The sequence below is a fragment of the Canis lupus genome, chromosome 21 (genome assembly GCF_011100685.1).
Source record: "Canis lupus familiaris isolate Mischka breed German Shepherd chromosome 21, alternate assembly UU_Cfam_GSD_1.0, whole genome shotgun sequence".
Lineage (NCBI taxonomy): Eukaryota > Metazoa > Chordata > Mammalia > Carnivora > Canidae > Canis > Canis lupus.
This window is the reverse complement of record NC_049242.1, coordinates 38,659,083-38,680,744: the sequence shown is the minus strand read 5'-3', so window position 1 is coordinate 38,680,744 and position 21,662 is coordinate 38,659,083. Positions and strand designations below refer to the sequence as shown.

At 45.4% G+C, this 21,662-nt stretch overlaps 1 protein-coding gene across 1 annotated transcript in view; it reads right to left on the bottom strand.

Annotated features, from left to right (window-relative positions):
- Nucleotides 1-10,325: 10,325 nt before the first annotated feature.
- INSC (INSC spindle orientation adaptor protein) overlaps nucleotides 10,326-21,662 on the bottom strand; it is a 118,785-nt gene continuing 107,448 nt past the window's right edge. Inside the window, exons 11-13 of the mRNA XM_038569125.1 lie at nucleotides 18,295-18,450; nucleotides 16,780-16,856; nucleotides 10,326-10,902 (exon numbers count right to left, since the gene is read on the bottom strand). Coding sequence (XP_038425053.1) covers nucleotides 10,774-10,902; nucleotides 16,780-16,856; nucleotides 18,295-18,450 — 362 coding nt within the window. The 3' untranslated portion in view covers nucleotides 10,326-10,773. The remainder of the gene's footprint in view (nucleotides 10,903-16,779; nucleotides 16,857-18,294; nucleotides 18,451-21,662) is intronic.

The window sequence follows — 21,662 nt, the reverse complement described above, 5'->3', positions numbered from 1 at the left end:
TGTAGATAGAAATCTCCCTGTCAAACAAGCCACAGTTATCAAGTAGTAATTCACCTTCTTGTCTTTATTAAGCAACAACAAAATCCAATGCCTCTTAGAGCTTTTAATCGCCATGCACCCTGCATGCCCCAAGCAAAGGAGCTGGGTTTAGTTCTCTGAATTGCCTCTTTTTGGTTCTTGGGCCTCCACTGATACCTTTCCTGACTCCCACAAGGGCCCATAGAACCCAGTGGGTTTGGAATTTGATTCCGGAGAGATGTGCAGACAGTGAACTGACACCGAGAGCCCAGGGGACCAGAATCAGACAAGATTTCCTTTCCAGCTCCACAAGAGCAAGAGCGATTGCTGAGTTGGGGCCTCGAAACAAAAAGGACTCTATTTTGTATGGTTACCACATGGCCCCTTCCTCTCAGCGTTGGAATTTGACAAGCAAATTGGCATTTGTGTTGCTGAGACTGTCATAGAATAGTGATTGTTAATTATACCCTAGATGTCCTGCCTCATTCTGTCAGGGACACATTATGCGAAATGTGTACAATGAGCAAAAGATCTTAAATTTGATTTCAAGTTGCATATCCAGCCTGCTACCAGACCCGCCCCAGGGCAGAGAGCTCCTACCGCAGCCTGTCGGGGGGCTGTGCTCCAGAATTCCTGGTTCTAACTCAGACCAGGAAGTGTTCAAAAGGTCCAGCAGATGTCAGTATGAATTCTTGCATGTCTCCAAGTCGAGTATTAACACATCAAATGGCATCACTCCCTGCCCTGAAGAGCTGTGTCCACACAGGGTATTGTGCGAGCTTTAGCTTCAGAGACACTATTTTCCATAAGGATCTGCTGCTCTAATTGGTAAAACTCTGACCTTACATCTCAACCCCAAAGCAAGATGAATGATGCAGTCTCAATTATAAAGAACCTTCAAGGGACTAACAAGTAAATAGGTGGCTGCTTCTAAAACTAAATCGCATTTGTGCCAGCTATCTGGTTTCCCCCACACAGCCCCCCTGGATTTCTCCTCGTCTTCAGCCTCTTCCCCTTCAGCGCTAGAGGCAGGGCAGGGCTTTGGGTTTATTGCAGCTTTAGAATGGGCAACGAGGGACAGCATACAATGCTTGCCATAAGTGTGCTCATACACCCCTCTAAATAGCTTTTTGATGCATTTTGGGACACTTTACATATTAAGGAAAGTACAGAGAATAATATACAAGCATCCATGTGTTCACTACCCAGGTTCATTAATAGTAAGATTTTACCATAAATACTGCAGATCTTTTATGTTATTATTAATGTAATAAAGGTCTTTATACGCCTCCTCAATCTCATCCCCGCCACTTCCTTCCCAGGAGAAGAATTCTCTTGAAGTTCAGGTGTATCCTTCCCACCTGTGTTAGTGGCCTCAGGTTGCCACTGTGAAATACCACAAATTGATTAGCTTAAATGACAGGCATTTATTGTCTCTCAGTTCTGGAGTCGAGACCCCAGAGACCATTGTGTGCACAGGGCCATGCTCGAAGGATCCATTCCAGGCCTCGCTTCTAGCTTCTGCTAGTTCCTTGGCTTACGGTAGCAAAACTCCACCCTCATATGGCATTCGCCCTGCATTCCTCTGTGTCCATATTTCTTCCTTCAACAAGGTCCCCAGTCATATTGAGTCAGGGGCTCACCCTATTCCAGTATGACCTCACCTTGACTAATTACGTTTGCAATGACTCTATTTCCAAATAATGAGGCACTGAGGTTAGGACCTCAGTGTATGACTTTGGGTAGGGGATCAAAATTTAACCCATCTCGAACTGGAGGGTATTATGCTGAGTGAAGTAAGTCAGTCGGAGAAGGACAAACATTATATGTTCTCATTCATTTGGGGAATATAAATAATAGTGAAAGGGAATGTAAGGGAAGGGAGAAGAAATGTGTGGGAAATATCAGAAAGGGAGACAGAACGTAAAGACTGCTAACTCTGGGAAACGAACTAGGGGTGGTGGAAGGGGAGGAGGGCGGGGGGTGGGAGTGAATGGGTGACGGGCACTGGGGGTTATTCTGTATGTTAGTAAATTGAACACCAATTAAAAAATAAATTAAAAAATAAAAAAAATTTAACCCATCTCACTTCCCATGCATTAATATTTAAATTAAATTTAGTGTAATTTTATACTGAAATATAAAATATCTACAAGGTTCAAAATGTCACCTGATCAGCAAATAATAACAGCAAATAACAGCAAGTCTTTGGCTTGAACGACACGCATGAGTCCTTTGGTTCTAGTCCTTGTCAAGATCATGTGGATCTTTAGCTGTATTTTATGATCCTGTAATTACATGATTTCAGGCCTGAGGGTTTTCCCATCATTTGGGAATTTTCTGGCAGCAGGGGGAGAGCCACGTAACTGTTGGGGAATATGGGTAAACAACAAAAGAGAGAAGGAGGATATTTTAATTGATGAATAAGTATTAAAAATTTGAGTTTGGTTTGAGAGAGCCCTGGGGTGACAGCTAGGGGTCCCCGGCCCATGGGACATGCCAGGAGGATGAAGGCACATGCTGGAGATGAGCTCTGTGTCCCATTCCCCGACTCTCCTAGAATGGTCTTTGGGGAAGGAGGTTGACCCCACTGTGCTTTGCTCAATAATCCTAGTGAGAAGCCAACTCTACAAAAAGAAATTAAGTGGCAACATGAAAGCTCCAAACTGGCTCCTGTGTCTCTTGCAAGTGAGCCTCCCCAAGCCTCAGCTACTTCTCTGGGGTCTCCCTTGCCCGAGCCAGGACTCAGCTGAGGTTCAGCAAAGTGAAGGAGGCCTTGATCTTAAAGGCAGAAGACACAGCAGAGCTGAAGGACACACATGTGACCAATCGTGGGGAAGAGAGAAAGCACGTGTGAGTACTCCACGTGGCCGTCAAACTCAGGGGCCAGGAGATAGACGAGGGCATGGCCATCCTGGTTGAGCTCTTAGAAAAAGTGAAAATGTCCACTGGTCATTTGACTCAGAGGTGCCAGCATGGATGGGGTGATGGGAGCCTTCCTGATGAGGGACCTCAGAGAGGTTGGCTGCCTTCACCCAGGGCCATTTCTTCCTGTTTGATGGCGTGACATCTGACACCCGTGAGCACCTTCTGCTTTTGTGTCCCTACATCTTTGTCATTATCTGAAGGAACCCCTAAGAGAACTCCATGTCATTCCCAGATACTGGGACCCTTGAGGAAAATGCTGGAAAATCAGATGGGATTTATCTTTTGGAGGGGAGAAATGAGGTTGGATGTGAGTTTTAAGGAAAGACCTTCACTTCTCTTGCCTGCTATATGCCTTTTAGTTTTTTATGTTTATTTTTTAACGATTTTATTTATTTATTCATGAGAGACACAGAGAGAGAGGCAGAGACATAAGGAGGGGGAGAAGCAGGCTCCCTGCAGGGAGGACACTGGGATCATGACCTGAGCCAAAAGCAGACACTCAACTGCTGACACCCAGATGCCCCGCTATATGCCTTTTAAATGTCTTGTTCAAAATTGGAAATTCTATGGATCTCCATAAGGAAAGTGCCACCCAGGTCCAAGGCGAGCGAATTACCTTAGGTGGGTCGTATGAAGCAATTCTCATAACCATCTAAATGGAACGCCCCAGATGAACTTTTTTTTTTTGTATATTTTTTTATTGGAATTTGATTTGCCAACATATAGTATAACACCCAGTGAACTTTTAACTTTAGAAGTACTCTAAACGGGGACGCCTGGGTGGCTCAGCGGTTGGGCATCTGCCTTTGGCCCAGGGTGTGATCCCGGAATCCAGGATCGAGTCCCACATTGGGCTCCTTGCAGGGAGCCTGCTTCTCCCTCGGCCTGTGTCTCTGCCTCTCTCTCTCTGTGTGTCTCTCATGGATAAATAAAATCTTTAAAAAAAAAAGTACTCTAAACGTATAGGTCGTATAGGTAAGGTCATTATTACATTTTAATGTGTATGAAGTCTAAAGAATAAATTTTTCAAAGACCCCTGAAAACAGCATGCTCCTCCCCCACCTTGTACCCAAAGCAAGAGTGGATTTAGCAGAGAGTGCAACACAGCTCGGGGCAGTGGGGGGCAGCCAAGCCCACAAGATGGAGCTGAAAGACACCCTGAAAGCTTCTTCCCCAACTGACCTTCCCTGAGGGTGGAAGCCTGAGGAACCTCACTCATAAGTAGTCACACCCACATCCCTGGCTGTCAAAGCGGTCCCTGTGGCCTGCAGGAATGGGAGAAGTGACTGTTTTCAGGCAGGTGGTGGAGCATGGCTCAGTGAGACTAACCCAGTCTCAAAGTGGAAGAGAAGCCACAAACTTTAAAGAAAATGGCATGTAAATGCTGTAGGTAAACTGACCAGATTCTTGTTTTCATGTGATCCAAAATTTGAAAACATGCAAATAGCCCTTTATGGATTTTTCTATGGATTTCTATTTGGACCCCATGGTTTCCTTGCAGGGTCTCAAGTCAGAGACAATCTCCACCCCCCTATCTTACACACACACACACACACACACACGCACACACAGACACACACACTCTAAGGGTATAGACAAATAGGATCTCTACAAAGGGACCATCAGAAATCTCTAGCAAAAAGGAATTTTAAAACAATTGTTTTCAAAGGCTGTCATTGCTTTAAAAATGGAATTGATAACACAGAGCATCTACTTTGATTTTTCTTTGATGCTTTATTCTGAAACTAGACGAAAGAGTAGCTGTTTTAGACAATTTACTGGTATTGATCAGGAACTGCCTGGGATTTCTATTTTGATTAAGTTGTATTTCATTGTCTCACTCCTATTCTCTTTCCCTCTGAAATTAATCTTCGTATCCGTTACTGCCATTTTAAGAAGTGTCAGGGCTTAAAAAGTATTTAATTAAAAATGAAAACTATTTTTTCTCAAATAAGGAGAAAGTTTAGAATTTGATAAAACGTTGTACTTTTATTTATTTTTTTTTGTACTTTTATTTTTAAGACGAAGCATGGTGTTTGGGGTTATGTGCACGTGGATGTAATAAAATGTATGTGCGCCAAAGTGTTATGATCACGGCTTTGGGGCCAGATAGTCGTTTTCCATGGCCATTTATGTGACGTTGGGCAAGATATAAAATCTCTCTAAACCTCAGTTTCCTTATTCATAAGAGGGGATTAATAATGACTACTTAACACAGTCATTTTAGAGATTTCGTGAAGTCAGGTATGTTACAGTGCCTTGGCACAGAACAGGTGCTCCAAAAATGCCAGCTCTGGTGATAGTAGGTGTAATTTCTTGGTTCCAAGTCCCAACTCTTCCATTAATTTGCTGTGTAATTCTAGGCAAGTCTTGTTACTCCTAAGTGTAGGATGTAGAGATGGGACTAGATAGTCCCTACATCCTTTGCAGGATTAAAGTCTGTTCCTAATACACTATGGGTTTATATTTGAGGCACTGTCAAGAGGGACCAGGCAACTGAATAGATGCAAAGGTGGGTTTTGGGGGATGATAACTGCAGCCACATTTATTGAGCATTGGTCATAAGGCATTATTCTAAGCCTTTTCCATGTCTTAATACATTTAATTCTCACAAGGGCTCTATGATTAAGGCACTATCCTTGTCCCATCTTACAGACGAGAAAACTGAGGCACAGAGAAGTTATGTGCCTTTGCTTAAAGTCACACAGTGAGTAAGGGGTAGAGCCAGGATTCAAAATGAAACAGGCTGCGGAGCTCATATTTGTTTTAACCATCATGTTTTACAGCTTTTCTAAGGGCACTGGCTTATTGACAACTCAAACCACAAGTAATCCCAGCACTTACTCATTTTTACTTTTCTTTCCTGGGCCGCAGGGCAGACCCTTATGGTATGTTTGCTGAAGGATTAAGATTCTTCGAAAGTCCAGAGCTGTATCTACCTTCTAATAGGGGCCTCATGCTAAGTGCCTGCTTTCTTCCCAGTAAACAAACGTCTGAAGTTAGACAGACGTGGGTTCAATGCCTGCATCTGTCTCAACAATTCGATTTTGGCAGCATTACTTAACCTCTCCAAGCCTCATTTTCCCATCTGTAATGGAAGGTATAAATAGGAATATTAACAGTAATAACTAATTCACAAATGTGAGAATTATGAGAGGGGATACATGGCAAAATGACTGCAGGCAGAGGCCCACACTCAATGGGATCAGCATTCGCTTGGCCCCGGGGGCGAACTTCAGGTGGAGCCACTGAGCTCCACTGAGCTGGAAGGAAAGGCTCCTTCCTGCCCACCTGGCCCTGAGTCCTGGAGAGGGATTCCCTGCCCCCGGGAGCCCAGGAGCCGTCACAGACACAGCCAGCCCCCGATCTGCACTGCAGGCTGCTGTGGGATGGAGGGACGTGGAGGGTCTCCTCGGCTGAGACCACGTCACACCGTCCTGCCTCCCACCCGTTGCAGCCTGCAGAGGAAGGGCAAGGCGCTCTCCTGCTACTGTGGATTTTAACTATAAATTCCATCGTGGCTTGATGTCACCCTTTCATTCCCACTTTCAAATGTTCTTTTTCAAAAGTTCTCTCTTTCCGAATAACATTATTAAAAAGGAAAAAAAGAAAAACAAAGCCTTTAAGTCTTTGGCCTGAGTTTGGGGTCCAGCTTCTTTTTCTTCCTCCTCCTCTTTTGATTTTTAAATAAAGTTCCCCTTCTGTGTAACATCATGCATTTGTAGGTGTTACAAAAGATGTTGTCACAGGTACAGTAATCGTTCTGAAGTTGAATATGGCCATAGAAAGGACGTGAAAGAGCTGCAGTTCCCCTAGGGGCCCAGTGCTCTCACCCAAGGAACTTTCAGTTGGAAGCTTCCATTGTGCCATTTGCGTCCCAGCGCCTTTGAAGAGGCTCTTCGTTCCCTCGGTCTTGGAGCTTCTCTTCCTATTCTTTATTTTTATTATGAAGACTTTATTTCTTTAGCTTAAGGTTCACAGCAAAATTGAGAGGAAAGTACAGGGATTTCCCACATACACCCTGTCCCCACACAGATGTAGCTTCCCTACTGTCAACATCTCCCACCAGAGTGGTACATTTGTTGCAACTGATAAGCCTATACTGACACAATCATCATCAACCAGGGTCCAGGGTTTACACTGGGGTTCACTCTTGGTGTTTGAGCAAGTGTATAATAACATGATCTGCCATATGGTAGGTATCCTATAGAGCGTATCTTCACTGCCCTAAAAATCCTTTGAGCTCTTATCACTGCCCCCCAAACTCCTGACAACTATTGACCTTTTTACTGGCTCCATAGGATTTTTTTTTCCAGAATGTCATATAATTGGAATCATACAGTAACCTTTTCACATTGGCCTCTTTCACTTAGTAATATGCATTTAAACTTCCTCCTTGTCTTTTCCTAGACTAAAAGCTTATTCCTTTTTAGCGCTGAATAGCATCAATTGTCAGGATGTATCAATTTATCAACTCACCTACTGAAGGCCGTGTTACTTCCAAGTTTTGACAACCATGGATAAGCTGCTACAATCATCCATGTGCAAGTTTTTGTGTGGACATATTTTTAATTACCTTGGGTAAATACCAAGGTATATGATTACTGGATTGTATTTTAAGAATATGTTTTGTAAGAGACAGCCAGACTGTCTCATGATGTGACTAGTACCATTTGTTTTCCCATCAATAATGAATGAAAGTTCCTGTTGCTCTGTATCCTTGCCAAAGTTGGCATTGTCAGTGTCCCAAATTTGGGCCATTCTGATAGGTGTGTAGTAGTATCTCATCATTGTTTTAATTAAAATTTTCCTTAGGACATGATATAGAGCATCTTTCCACTTGCTCATTTGCCATCTACCTTCTTGGTGAGATGTCTGTCAAGGTCTTTGGCTCATTTTCTAATAAGGCTGTTTATTTTCTTATTGTCAAATTCTAAAAGTTCTTTGTATATTTGGAAATGAGACCTTTGCCAAAGGTCTTTCACAGAATTGTCTCCCAGTCATGTCTTGTCTTCTCATTCTCTTGGCATGGTCTTTCGCAGAGCAGGAGTCTTCGACCTCAATAAAGTCCAGCTCAGCAACTATTTCTCTCATGGGTCATGACTTTGATGTTGTATCTAAAAGTCATCACTGTGCCCAAAGTCATCTCAATTTTCTGCTATCTTCTAAGAGTTTTATAGTTTTGTGTTTTACATTTAGGTGTGTGATGCATTTTGGGTTTTCATGAAGGATATAAAGTCTGTAACTAGATTCATTTTTTTTTTCCTTTTGTATGTGGATGTTCAGTTGTCCCAGGACCACTTGTGGGAAAGATTACCTTTGGTCCACTTTACTGTCTTTGCTCCTTTGTCAAAGATCAGTTGACTATATTTATGGGGGTGTGTTTCTGCACTCTTTATTCGGTTTGTATAATCTATTTGTCTATTCTTTCAACCATACCACACTGTCTTGATTGCTGTAGCTTTACAGAAAGCTTTGAAGTCACATAGTGTCAGTCTTCCAACTTTGGTCTTCTTTAGTATCATGTGATATTTACCTTTTGTCACTTGTTGCTGTTTGTACTAATAGTACGAGAGCAATGGTAGGTAAAATTATACCTTGATATGATCAAGGTAGCAGTACCAACCTGTTCTTACACTCATCGTATTCTTTACTGTCACCACTTAACGTACCTTTTTCAATGACCAATTTCACTTAGAAATATCCTTGGTGAAGCAGTACAAATCATGAACTTTATTAAATATTGACCCCTCGGTAGACATCTTTTTTTTTTTTTTTCATTTTCTGGGTGCTAAAATGAGAATTACACTTAAGGCACTTCTGCTGTGTGCTGAACTAGGATGTGTATCAGTTTCGAGAAAAAAAGCCCTTGTGTGATTGTTTGAATTACAGAGGAAACTCATTGCTTCCCACGGAATACTGTTTTTACTTGAGAGAATAATTGACAGAAAAACTATGGTTACTGAGACTGCAATATTTGGCAGACATTGTCACAAAAACAAATAAAGTGAGCTTGTCACCTCCAGCACAACAACCGACAGTGTTTGTTGGCAATGATAAAGTTTGAGTTTTCAAGCCAATGGTGACATCAGAAGTGATACTAATAAAATTTGTTATCATATGAAGAAAGGTGTCAATGTCTAGATAATTTGCATAACCCAGTGAAATATATCAAAACTCTTATTCGAAGAAGCTTGGCACAAGCACTCTGAAGACCTTAGCTTGAATCCAGGACCTGCCATTTACTTACTATATCAGCTCCGTTGTCTCAAGTAAAAAAAAAAAAAAAAAAAAAAGCAATTTCCTGTTTCCTCATCTGTAAAATGGGTAGAATAACTACCTCACAGAGTTGCATAAGGATTTAATAAATAATATATAGTAATAAAATTAATGTATTAATGTATACTCATAAGAATATATAGAATGATATTAAACAATTGCTTGGCACATGTTAAATATTGTATAATAACTTTGCTATTGTTATGACTATCACCATTATGTTCATCATTTCAGGTGGAAGGACGCTGACGTCACCTTCGTCACCTAGCGTAGGACTTCAGAGCATAGGTTCTGCTAATAGACATTGCTGGGTTCAGATCCTAGCACCACTTACTAGTTAGTGATCTTGGGCAAGTGATTTAATAGTATAGTGACATCTCATGTGATTAGTATCAGAATAAACAAGATAATTGAGTGACATGCTCAACTCAGGACAGGATACATTAGGATAACTCATTTAGAATAGTAATAGGAATTCAAGAAATGTTTCTTGAATTGTATAAAATCATATCACTTATGATGATATTAAGCCTTTCAGAAGGATTATAGATTTCTGTGATACTTTCAAGAAATGATATTGGTAAACCAGCTCTCCGGAAAAAAAAAAAAATCTCTGAGTTATAACATCATCTAGTTTCTGAGATGTAAATACTCTCACCATTGCCAATCTCAGGCTACCAAAATGAGATCACTGAATGCAGAATGGGGGAGACATTCTCACAGTTGTCCCTTGCAAGCTGATATGAGCCAGCTCCAGCACACTTTCAAGTACACTCTCAAAAAGATATCATATACTAACACCTCCTCTGAGGATCCTAGTCCCCAGGAAATTATACAAGAGCAGAAAAGCATACGGAAACTGAGTTTGTGGGGACTTTTGGAAATCTTTCTGATTTCTCACTAAATTCTCAGAACTTGACGCATTCATGCACTTGTGAAAACGATACAACTCTCTACACAGTTTGAATAGTTAGAAAGGATTTTGTGACATGACACCTTATAAATTAGGAACTTAGTCTAAGATGTGATTTAATCTGAAAATACAAGACACATTTTGTACGATTTCATCTATTAAAGAATAAAACCTTCCTTCTAGTGTCTTCTGTCCAACTATGAAATTTATTTAACATCTTTTAGAAAGGAGTAAGCCAATGTTTAAAAAAAAAAATAAGCCAAAAGACTGCTGGGCAGTGAACATACTCTAGTTCCAAACGGGAGTGGAAATGAGGCAAGATTATATAGTGAGAGTAGAGAAAGCAAGATGAAGGGAAATTGCCCATGACAATAGGTCGTATTAGGCATTATGCATTTCAATATCTGTAACTGAAAAGTCACAGAAGTCAAAAATAAAAACGAAGAAGACTCCCAGGCCCACACACTGCCTGCTGGTGTTGCTAGAATATTTAGCCCTCTCTCCATTTTGTATAAAAAATAAATTAAGTATAAATAAGGAGGTGAGGAAGCTGGTGCATACTCAGGTGTGTTCACAGGTATGTACTCAGAGAGGGCAAGAGAATGGAGCCAAATGTCTTTCCTCTCCCACGCTTGCTACACAAAACTCTCCTCCATGTTGCTGCAGAGTAAGAAAGAGTCCACGAGCCGGGGCTGGACCAGCTGCTGGAAGTCAGAGTCCTGCAGGCCTTCAGGGCAGACCCCAGCCAGTCTACGCAGAGCAGCCTGGGGAGAAATAGAACAGAGGACACAGGTCAGGCCAGGTTCTCTGCTCGGATGCATGTATTCCCTTCAACTGCCCTGGGAGGTGCTTTTCTGGAAGTGGCACATTGATCAGTCAGTTTGAGTCAATCATCACCTTGGTCAGCTGGCACCTTAAGGACGTGGTCCTTTTGGTCACCTGGTCACTATGATAAGTTTATCACTTGGTCATCTGGTTTGTACCATGGTCATTATGGTGGATGTCATCTGAAAGCCCTCATGATCTTAATAATGGTCTCGCCATTTTGGTTTTTCAATCAGCTCAGAAACCTGGTTGTCCTAAAGATCTGTTATTTAAAAAGTCTGGTCAACTTACTGACTATTTAAGTTCAAGATTTGTTCATTCCAGAGACCATAACTACCAGAAGCTTCAATGGTATTACAGCCTTGTTTCCAGGTCCCTAGAGTTGCTTGAGAATAGCAAGGGATATTTATTGATTCATAAATTCAGCAAGGTTCTGACAAAGTATTATGGGAGGGGAAAGAGAGAGGAAGGAAGGTCATAAAGCTGCAGGAGATGGAGATTCTGCACGGGAAAGACAGATGCTGGCAGAATGACACCACTGCCCAGGTCCCCCTGTGCTGGGCATTTCACTCCTCGCTGAGTGCTCTATCCTGCTTTATGTCCACATGCCCTTGCTTAGCATTTCTCCATGGCACAAAGTCCCTCTTCACTCTTTTCTAGCCAGCGGGTACATTCACCCTGTGAGGGCTGGCCCACCATCATCTCCTCTGTGAAGCCTTCCCTGATTCCCTGAAGCAGAGACAGTCCTTCCCTCTTCTCTACGCTCATGGCCCCTGGGCTGACCTGAACCTTCTCACCCTTGACTGCTACTGGGTTTTTCGGTGTTTGTCTCCCACACTAGACTCTTAGCTCCTCAAAGATAGGCACTCTGTTTTATTTTTCTCTGTATCCACAGAGGAAGGACAGGGTTTGGCACAGGGCTCAATAAATGTATGTTAAATTAAAAAAAAAGAAAAAATGAAATGCTTTAAAATGGAGTTTTATTGCTAGAGCCACCTGAAACTGTAAATGTGGGCCGCGCACCTACCTCCGCCTCTCTCTCAGTCCGCTGAGGCAGTGCATACTAAGTGCTCAATGACTGTGAATTCCTTCCCTCTTCTGTTCACAGCAGGGAACAAGGTGAGAGCTTAGGGGTGCCCTTGCCCGAGAAACAAAGAGAAGGGAATATCTGGAATGGCAGAAAAAGCAAAAAAAAAAAAAAAAAAAAAAAAAAAAGGAATACTAATACTTACTGCATATCTACACATAGTATTTCATTTAATCCTTACAGGATACTACAGGGTAGGTGTCATGATCTTCAGTTTGGAAATGAGGAGATGAAGGCTCAGTGAGGGAAAGGGGCCTTCCCGAGATCACCCAGCAGCAGTCCCACTGCAGGACCCTCACACCCGTGCACACGGTAGGGATGGAGCAGACCCAGGGCACGGGGTTATACTGAGTACATGAGCCCTCATGACCTATACCTATTGCTGAGAAACCACCAAGTCAGTGAAAAGAAAGGAAGGCTTAAGTTGGTTGTTGGATGAACAGGGGCTGCCATGTTCAAATTGGATCAAGGAGAGGGACCTGAGCGGGGTTTGGAATGCTAGTGGCAAGAAGTAGACTCTAGGAGACTGTCCCTCAGTAGTGTGTCCTGCCTCTCCTGGGGGCTGTTTTCCCCCAAGGGGCTACAGAGGCTGAACTCCATAGCACTTTCTGATTCCTCTTGGCTCCAACTGGGAAAAATAACTCTATACCCTTGACTTGTCACAGTAAAAAATGGAACCTGAGTTCTTCAGCAGAGGAGCCTAGGAAGCCATTGATATATTTTACATCATAATCATAAAGCAAGAGGGAGGGAGCAGTGAGGAAAGATAAAGAAATGGAGAGAAAACAGACTCACGAGGAGAATGAGATAGAAGAAGAAAATAGAGAAACAGAGAAAAAGAGACAACAGAGAAGTGGGACAGGAAGGCAAAGTTAAAACAGAGAGGCGGAGATGAGCTGGTGAAAGAAACATCAAGCCTGACAGAGAGATAGAGAGAGAGAGAGAAAGAGAGAAAGAGAGATGGTGACAAAGAAAACGAGAGTGCCCAGGGAGGGGGGAGAGGGGCAAACAGGAGGGAGGGAGGAGAAGGTGAGGAGCCATAAAGGGAGGAAGGGGAGAGAGTGGGGGGGGCGGAGAGAGCTGAGGGGAAAGAAGGAGAGAGAAAAACTCCTGAAAGAAGTCAAGCTCTGGAGGAGAGAAAAGCAAAAAATAAAATGAAGAGGGAGAGAGAAAGGGAGGGAGAGAAAGGGAGACAAAGTGGGGCAGGGGCAGAGGCAGAGGGAGAGCATCTCAAGCAGACGCCCTGCTGAGCACAGCCTGATGCGAGGCTCCATCTCACCCACTCTGATATATTGCCCTGAGCCAAAATCAAGAATCAGACGCTTAACTGACTAAGCCACCCAGGCACCCCCTGGCCTGTGGTTCTTTTTTCTTAGAGGGAGAGAGAGAGAGGAGAGGGAGAGAGAGAGAAGGAGAAAGAGAGAAAGAGAAGAGGGAGATAAAAGGGGAGAAGAGGGAGAGGGAAAGAATGAATGAACTAGAAACAGACCTGGAAACACAAAGGTCAATGGACACCCTCATCTCCCTGGGGTCCCCAGAAGGCCTGCAGGACAGGAATCCAAAGCAACTCAGAGCACCCCCTCCTCAGCGTCCCAGAGCTCAAAGGACCCTTCCCCCTTCTGAAGCCTGTCTCTGGGCTTCTGCTTCCCAGGGAGGGTTAACAGCCAGTCATCCCAGGATCTCAGTCCCAGACAGTCTGAAAACACCCAAGCATTAAACAAGCCCAGCAGCCCACTGACAGCCGCCTCATTAAGGAAAAATCAATTCTGTTTGCGCGAGGCAATCTGCACTGCCATTCTCCCAGATGTGGGAGACAATAATTGAAATGTCCTCCCTCCACCTGAAGAGAGCCTCTGACGCTGGGAAGAAGGCCTTGGGGAAGGCAGGAGATGTAGCCTCCAACTCCATCTGCCAGGCCAGCCTCCTAGCGGCCCCTATCTCAGCAGCCAGGGGGCCACACTCAAATGTGGAACCCCTTCTGGGAGCCAAATCACCACCACGTGCAATTCTGGGGCCTCGGGGTGGGAAGAGAAGTCTATCTGTCCCTCAACCAGGCAAGAAACAGTCACCAAAGCCAAGGTCCTATGGAGATATCAAGGGCTAGAAAAGGTCCCCAGCCCTAAGAAGGTTCCAGACTAAGGGGGGGAAGAAAGATCTGCCAAGAGCCAAGGGAGCAAGACCAGTGCCCTAAGACATGGGGGAGAAGGCATGACTGAAAACAAGAAGGTCTGGCCACAAAGCCAAGACCTTCAGCATTAGGCAGGCCTGTGTTTGAATTCCAAGACCCTCCCCTTTTAATACCCAGCACACGAGATCCCATAACCTACCTCCCACTGAAGATAACAAAATCCAAGCCGGCAGGCCCAGATGCCCATGTACTCCCTGTCTCTGAGCCACAGGCATCCCCCAGGACACTTGACAGAGGAGATGGATCTGGGCCCCAGCCCTGTGTTCGAGCCAGAAGGCACGGGGCTGTAGACAGTAGGCCACAGATCATGGGGGACCATGGAAGGGCCAATGATGGAAGCATCGTGACTGTAAAATTAGAACTAGCCCAGCAGCCACAGGAAGGGTCGATTAGGGAGGGAGAAGCTCTCTTCAGCATCCCATGAGCCATCCTCCAGGGGAAATGTAATACCTTTTCCATTGGAAAAGTCCTTCACGTGACTGAAGATGGTGGCCAAGCCCTTGTACATGTTTTATTTCAAACTAACACTATGGATGGACAAAGAATTGTGGCCACAGGCCTGCATGGAGCTTTCTGGTTTCCCACTACAACCTGAGGGCGTCGTGGTGCTGGGCACTTGTGGGCGTCCCGAGCGTTGGAGATAATGGCGATTGGGGCCAACGATTGTGTTGGCCCAGCATTAACTCTCTCCACTTGACTCACTGAGCGAGACAGGATTAAGAAGTTCTCTCAACTGGGGAAAACATTACCTCGTTACACGTACTAACCTCCAGCTGAAGCTTAGCCTCCCCTTCAGTGCAGCCACCAACCATGAAGTCACAGCAATTCCTGCAACTTGTGTGCCAAGGAAAGTCACAGATCCTCTCATACCCCAGTAACTCTTGCTGGAGGTACCCTCAGATAGCATTTATGCTCATTTCTAGTCAAGGTTATAATACTCATTAGACCCACTGCTATCTCTCTTAGTTAACATGTTAATTAAAAGTACATATGTTAATTATATCACATAAATACTCCAATAATTATTGTAATAATTCCTTCTTAATTCTATATATTTTGGTTTATGCATTTAAAACATTATTCTTAGAAGGGATCCAGAAGCTCCAACAGATCACCAAAGGCACCAAAAAGCTAAAGTTGTTCTGCATGTACCAGAATCAAAGTCCCATGAGAGCAGAGATGTTTGTCTTTGTCTTTCCCACACACACACACAGCTGTGTCCCCATAGCTCAGAAGTGTGCCCAGCACACAGAATCACTCAGTAAATATTTATTGAATAAGATTTACAGGCACTTAGTGACCTACTCACTGTCCCGCAGCTCGTTAATGGCAAAACCAAGACAGGTGTGTCTGACCGCAATGCCCTCCGGTCTCTACAACCATACAATGCCTATCAGGAGCTCCCAAAAATGAGATGAGCTTCGTCTAAAAAATGATAGAGTGTGGAGGGGGCTTTACAGAGAGGAAGAGGGAGAGAGAAAGGAAGGGGGAGAGACGGAGAGAAAGTGGGGGCTTGAAGGCCCTCCAGATCCCTCACTTCCCCCCTCGAGTTCTTTAAGGACCAACCAAGAATTGGGCACTCCCTTCTGAAAGTCAAATGACCCATTTATACATTGGTTTCCCGGCCTCTTCACGCTTCCAACTGGAAGCAGCTCTGTTTGGGGATTCAGTCCAGCCCCAGCAGGGAGGAATGTAGAGACAAAGCACGCATTCCCATCGGTACAGTTGAGTCTCTCATGGTGGCTCCAAGCAGCAAGAAGTTGGGTGGGGATCTCGTGAGATGCGCTGCTTTGGTTCAAGTTGAAGATCTTGGCAAATAACACTTTCTGTCCTGTCCTATTGCTGCCAGTCCTACTCTACAAGGGAGGGGGGTGGCTACGAGGCTGGAAGAGTGCCAGTAGAGGGGCCCTGTCGAAGAGGATGGAAGGCTTCTCTCCCAGTGTCCCCTTTGGAACAGACACGAGACCTCCATACCCTACCTTCCATTGCTGCAAGTACCATGTATCACTACCACCTGCCAACATTCTCCCCACCAGCCACCCTGGTCTTGAGCTGCTGTTAAGACTCCTCAGAACCTCAAACGTTCATGGTTATTAAAAGTATGTGTGAGGGATTCCCTAGCCCCCCCATCTTTCACATATATGACCTCATATCATTATCTTTCATCTTTTTAAAGATTTATTTATTTATTTATTTATTTATTTATTTATTTATTTGAGAGAGAGACAGAGAGCGCTCAAGCAGAGGGAGGGGGAGACAAGCAGGTGCCCCACTGAGTGGGAAGTCAGAGCCTAAGATCATGACCTGAGCCAAAATCAAGAGTCAGATGCCCAACCGGCTGACTGAGCCATCCAGGCATCCCTTTTCTTCACAGTTTTGTGAATTAAATGAAACACCTTTATCACCATTTTAAAGAGGAAAGTTGAGTGCAGAGAAGTCTCATGGCTTACTCAAGCCAGCCAAGGCATCGCCAGTTCTCCTGGCCCCTGGTCTGCAGCCCCAAAGCCCAGGGCGAAAGCCGGGGGGATACGGGGAACTCACCAGGCAAGCCACGAGCACAGCATCACTGCTGTTCCTCTCGGAGGGCGATCTGCAGAGCTCGATGAGGCGGGACATACCTGCGGGAGACACACAAGAACAAGGATGGGAACGGGCCTGGCCAGGCCTGACCCAGAGGTGCTCCCCCTGGCCCCACCCACAGCTTTCTGGGTCACTCCAGGGCCCCACTAGCTCACCACCTGGCCAGAGAAAAGGTGCTGAACCCACCTGGAGGAGCTTGTAGTGGAGACTTTCTGTTCCCCTGGGTCTGAACAGACCCTGCTCAGGGCCAGTACTGAGCTTAGGAGAGCTGCAACAGAACGTACTGGGACCTCTGAGAAAGAACTTCCTGTGTCAGTACTTCTGATTTTGCCAGAACTATATTTAATGCTTATATCATTATCAGCAGGACTTCCCATTTTTCTCCCAATTGTCTATTACAGTCAGAAAATGTATTGCTCCTAAGATTATAGAAAACTCCAGATTGAGGAGGTTAATATTTCCTAGGCCTTTATAGAGGAAAGGCAAATAAATGACTCTGCTTTTCAATGTAAATTGGCTTTTTACAAACTCCAAAAAACAAAAACAAAACAAAGAGCCAACTCGTAAGATATTAATAAAAGGTGTACAGACACATTCTATGTGTTTATCTTCCAGAAAGTCTTTCTGGAGCCAGAACCTGGGGCCACCTCATGCTATTTGCCAGGTACCTGCACGATAGGCAACAACACCATCCTATCCTTGGGCCCCTTCCTGGGATACATTCCCCAACCATCACCCTGGAATAAAGCCTCAAACCACAGCTGAAGGCTCACCTCCCTGCTAACACATTCCCCGAACCACCCGGAAAAATGTGAGCTGCTTCCCCCCTGTGCCAAACGTGGCTCGGACATGCTTTGAACACTGGCCTATGGTATGCAAGGGCACCTTTGTCTTTCCATATCTGCCACCCCATGAGGCTGTAAGCCCCCGTGGTCAGGACAATGCACAGTCAGGGTGTTAGGCCGAGCACTCAGAACCGAGTCTAGCAGGGAGTGGGTGCTTCGAAAAGACTCGCTGGGGACATGTAACGAACTGAATGCACAAGTGATTTAATGACTGAATTAATAAATGAATTAAAAGTGAATAAAAGAAGCAGTGAATGAGTGCACGAATGAACAAAAGCATGAGTTCATGAGTGAATGAATAGATGAACAAGTAGATAAGTGAATAACTGAGTGAAGGACAAAACAGAACAACTGCATGAAGGGGTAGGGCTCTCAGCGGGGAGTCTTGGGTGAGTGGCTGTTCCATCCGACTTCAGCCTCCCCAGGCCCTGATTCCCTCTAGTTTTGGCCCCAAACTTACCAGCTAGATGGGGGGCCACATGCTGGGCCCCCATGCCAGCATTTTCTGGCACCTTGAGAGTGGGGTCACCTCGGCCAGCGGGGCTGTGAGTCCCCTGTCGCCACCACGAAACTGGGGGTGCTCCCATCCCAGGCCCACCTCCCCACTCTTGCCACAGCCCGCCCCACTTACAGCTCAGCCGCACGGCCTCCCGGGCCACCTCTGGGTCTCGGCTGAGACGGGCCAGAGTCACCGCGGCCTTCTGCTGGACTCGCTCACAGGCCGCCACCTCGGCAGGGGTTCCAGACCTTGGCTTCTCGGACAGCATGCCCATGATAAGCTGGACCCCTGGGCAGAAGGCAAAGGACAGTTGGCACCTGCCCCCGCGGGGAGCCTGTCCCCCACCCCGGGGCCAGCTGGATAGGTGGCTGCAAAAGCCCGAGACTTAGGAGGTCTCAACCATGGGAAGGCACTGGATGAGGCCACCGCTTCTCCTCCTGCCCTGGGGCTATCTCTGATTCCATGCCTAAGTCACTCTACTTGGAAGGGACATCGGGAGGGCCTCCCTTCTGATTTTTTAAATGCTATTACTGAGCTTTTATTATGTGCATGACACTGCACTGAATGCACAATAAATGCATGATCCCTAAAGCCTCCCAATAGTCTCTGGAACTAAGTATCTGTATAATTCACTGTGAGGCCCAAAGAGAAGCAGGGTCTCTTTTCCAGGGTCGCACAGTTAGTAGCCAGGGAGCTGGTCTCAGAACTCAGGTAATCTGGTTCTTCTCTGTCACTACTTCGCCTCTGATCCAGCTGCATCTGAGATGGGTCGAGAGGTGATGGGCCCCCCGTGGGAGGTGAGCCAAACCTTAGGCTGGACAAGCAGCAGATCAAATGTTTTAGGGGCTTCTAGCACTGGCGGAGGATGGAGAGTTGAATTGAGAGGTTTGGGTAGGGCCTGAATTTGGTCAGCTGAGCATTCTTCCCACCCTCCCATGAAACCAGATCCATCTTCTGATTGTCCTACAAACCCATACCCACATTCACTCTCACCCTCTGCCCCGGCCACCTAATTTTTCCACAAGGATATCCTTTTCCCTCTCACACTCCAACTAAGTAATTCCCATCCTGCAGGTTGTAGTAAAAGTCCGTGTTCTGTGGGAGGTACTTCCTAACTGTCTCCGCCCACACCCCCTTCCCTGCACTGGGGTGGGGGGGGATGGGAAATCTTGCCAGCACAGACCTTAAACCAGACAGGGCCCGTGGATATATTGTACTTTGCTCTGTTGCTCCACACACTAATTTTTTTAAAAAATCTTGTTATTATGAAAGTTGGGAAGTTTCCATTAAAACCCAGATTTCCATTAAAATCCAGCTTCCAAAAAATTACCTCCTATCTGACATGGGGGCCACAGCTCCTCCTGACAATGATACGCTAAAGCTTATTAACAGCTTGCTATTTTAAATGAGATTGGCCCAGTCCCTGCTGAGCCTACATCATCCATGGATAGTACCTGTCTGGTTCTATAGGTATCTAAGTTTGCAACCTCTGACTTAGACTGGGGAGCCAAAGGGCCTTTAGAGATCTAGCCCAACCCCACTCTCCACCCTACCCCCCATTTCACAGAAGAGCACCTGAGATCTGGAGAGAGAAAATGATTTCCCAAGTGCACACAGGAGTTAGCCCCAGTCCAGGACCTCAGCCACATGCCTCTGTGAATCTTACTTGAACCAGATGTCATTTCTAATTCTCCTGGATCTCAACGCACAGGGGCTGTTAAGTTACTTAGTTATGGCCCCGAGATTATTCAGTCCTGGGGAGTCGGGAGGGGTTCTCTTTCTGATGAGTTTTGTTAAGTACCCATTTCTCCCTCCTGCGGGCTCAAGGGACCCAGTCTCTAATACCTCTGCCACCACACACACTAAGCTTAGGGCAAGGTGCTTCTCTTCCCAACCCTCTCCCAGGCCACTGAATGAAACATAGTCTTCAGGCTCCCTATGCCCACAATGTCCCTAAGACAAGGTCACGACCATGAATATCCAGAGGTATGTATGTTATGGCCTGTGGGCACATGAACAGGGGACATCAAAATGACAACTTTAGGAAGTGCCACAGGCTTAGGAAGTTTTACTAACTCCGGGTTCAGGTGCCCACAAAGAAGCCACTTTCCCAATTCCCCCTTTGCACCTGCAAACTGACAAGGAATCAGATAGTTTCTCATACACCAGCAGGTAAGCTCCAGGGCACAAGGGCGTGTGTCCATTTCCTGCATGGAAATAGATGCAGTACCTAGAAAGCGGCTTCACGCAAATCTTCAGTCAAATTGCTCACTGAATATCAAATGAATGAATATGAATGCATTCAGGTGAAGAGTCTTACAAATGTATAAAATCCAAGTTTCCTATAAATATATACTTCTGTGGGAGGTATTTCCTAACTGCCCCTGCCCACATCCCCTTCCCCGCACTGGCGCGGGGGTGGGGGGGGGGGGAGAATCTTGCCAGCACAGAACTTAAACCAGACAGGGCTCGTGGATATATATACAATATATAGTATATAAATAAAGTATATATATATATACACTTCGTGTATATATATATACACATATATTTATATATATAAGTATTTATATATATAAATATGTATAAAATTTATTTTTATATAAATATAAGTTATATATATAAATATATTTATAGTATATAAATAAAGTATATATATACTTCGTCGGGACGCCTGGGTGGCTCAGCAGTTGGACGTCTGCCTTGGGCTCAGGGCGTGATCCCGGGTCGGGGGATCGAGGCCTGCTTCGGGCTTCCTGTGAGGAGCCTGCTTCTCCGTCTTTCTATGTCTCTGCCTCTGTGTGTGTGTCTCTCATGAATAAATAAATGAATAAATCTTAATATATATATGTATATATATACTTCATCTGTCTTAACTAGAAAAAAAATAAGATGCCATGAAATTGAGCTTCCTAGAAAAATCTAGACTGTGTTTCCAAAGGCCAGGCCAGGCTCAATGCCAGAAAGGTTGCCTGGAGGTTGGGAGTTACAGCTTCGGGGACCAGCCCCCAATGCCCTGTTTCCCCAACACTCTCTCCGGCTCAGTCCCAGCCTCTGAGGGAGAAGTCGAAGGAAAGCTATTGATGTCATGGGGTTGACAGTTAAGAGCTTGGGCTGCCCTGACCTGCCTCCCAGTGTAGGGGTGACAGCAGCCGGGCCTCCTTCCTCCAGCCCCATCACCAACACTCACACACAGTTCGGGGCGGGACAGGGACAAGATCACCAGGCTGCATTCAGGGCAGGACACATCAGTCTCATGCAGCCTGGTAAGAGGACTGCTTTTCAAAGTCCGGTTCTCCCGACAGCGCTTGTCCCCTTCCGCCCAGGATCCCACTGAGCTCCAGCAGGCCCTGGCTGCATCACCACCCCTGCCCTGCCGGTCCCTCCAGCTCTGCCCACTGTTGTACTCAATCTCCTCATCGAAGGCTCTTCAGCTGAGCCTGCCAGTCTCCTGAAAGAGCAGGTGCGCTTGGCACAGGGCCCATTCTGCCCTAGATACT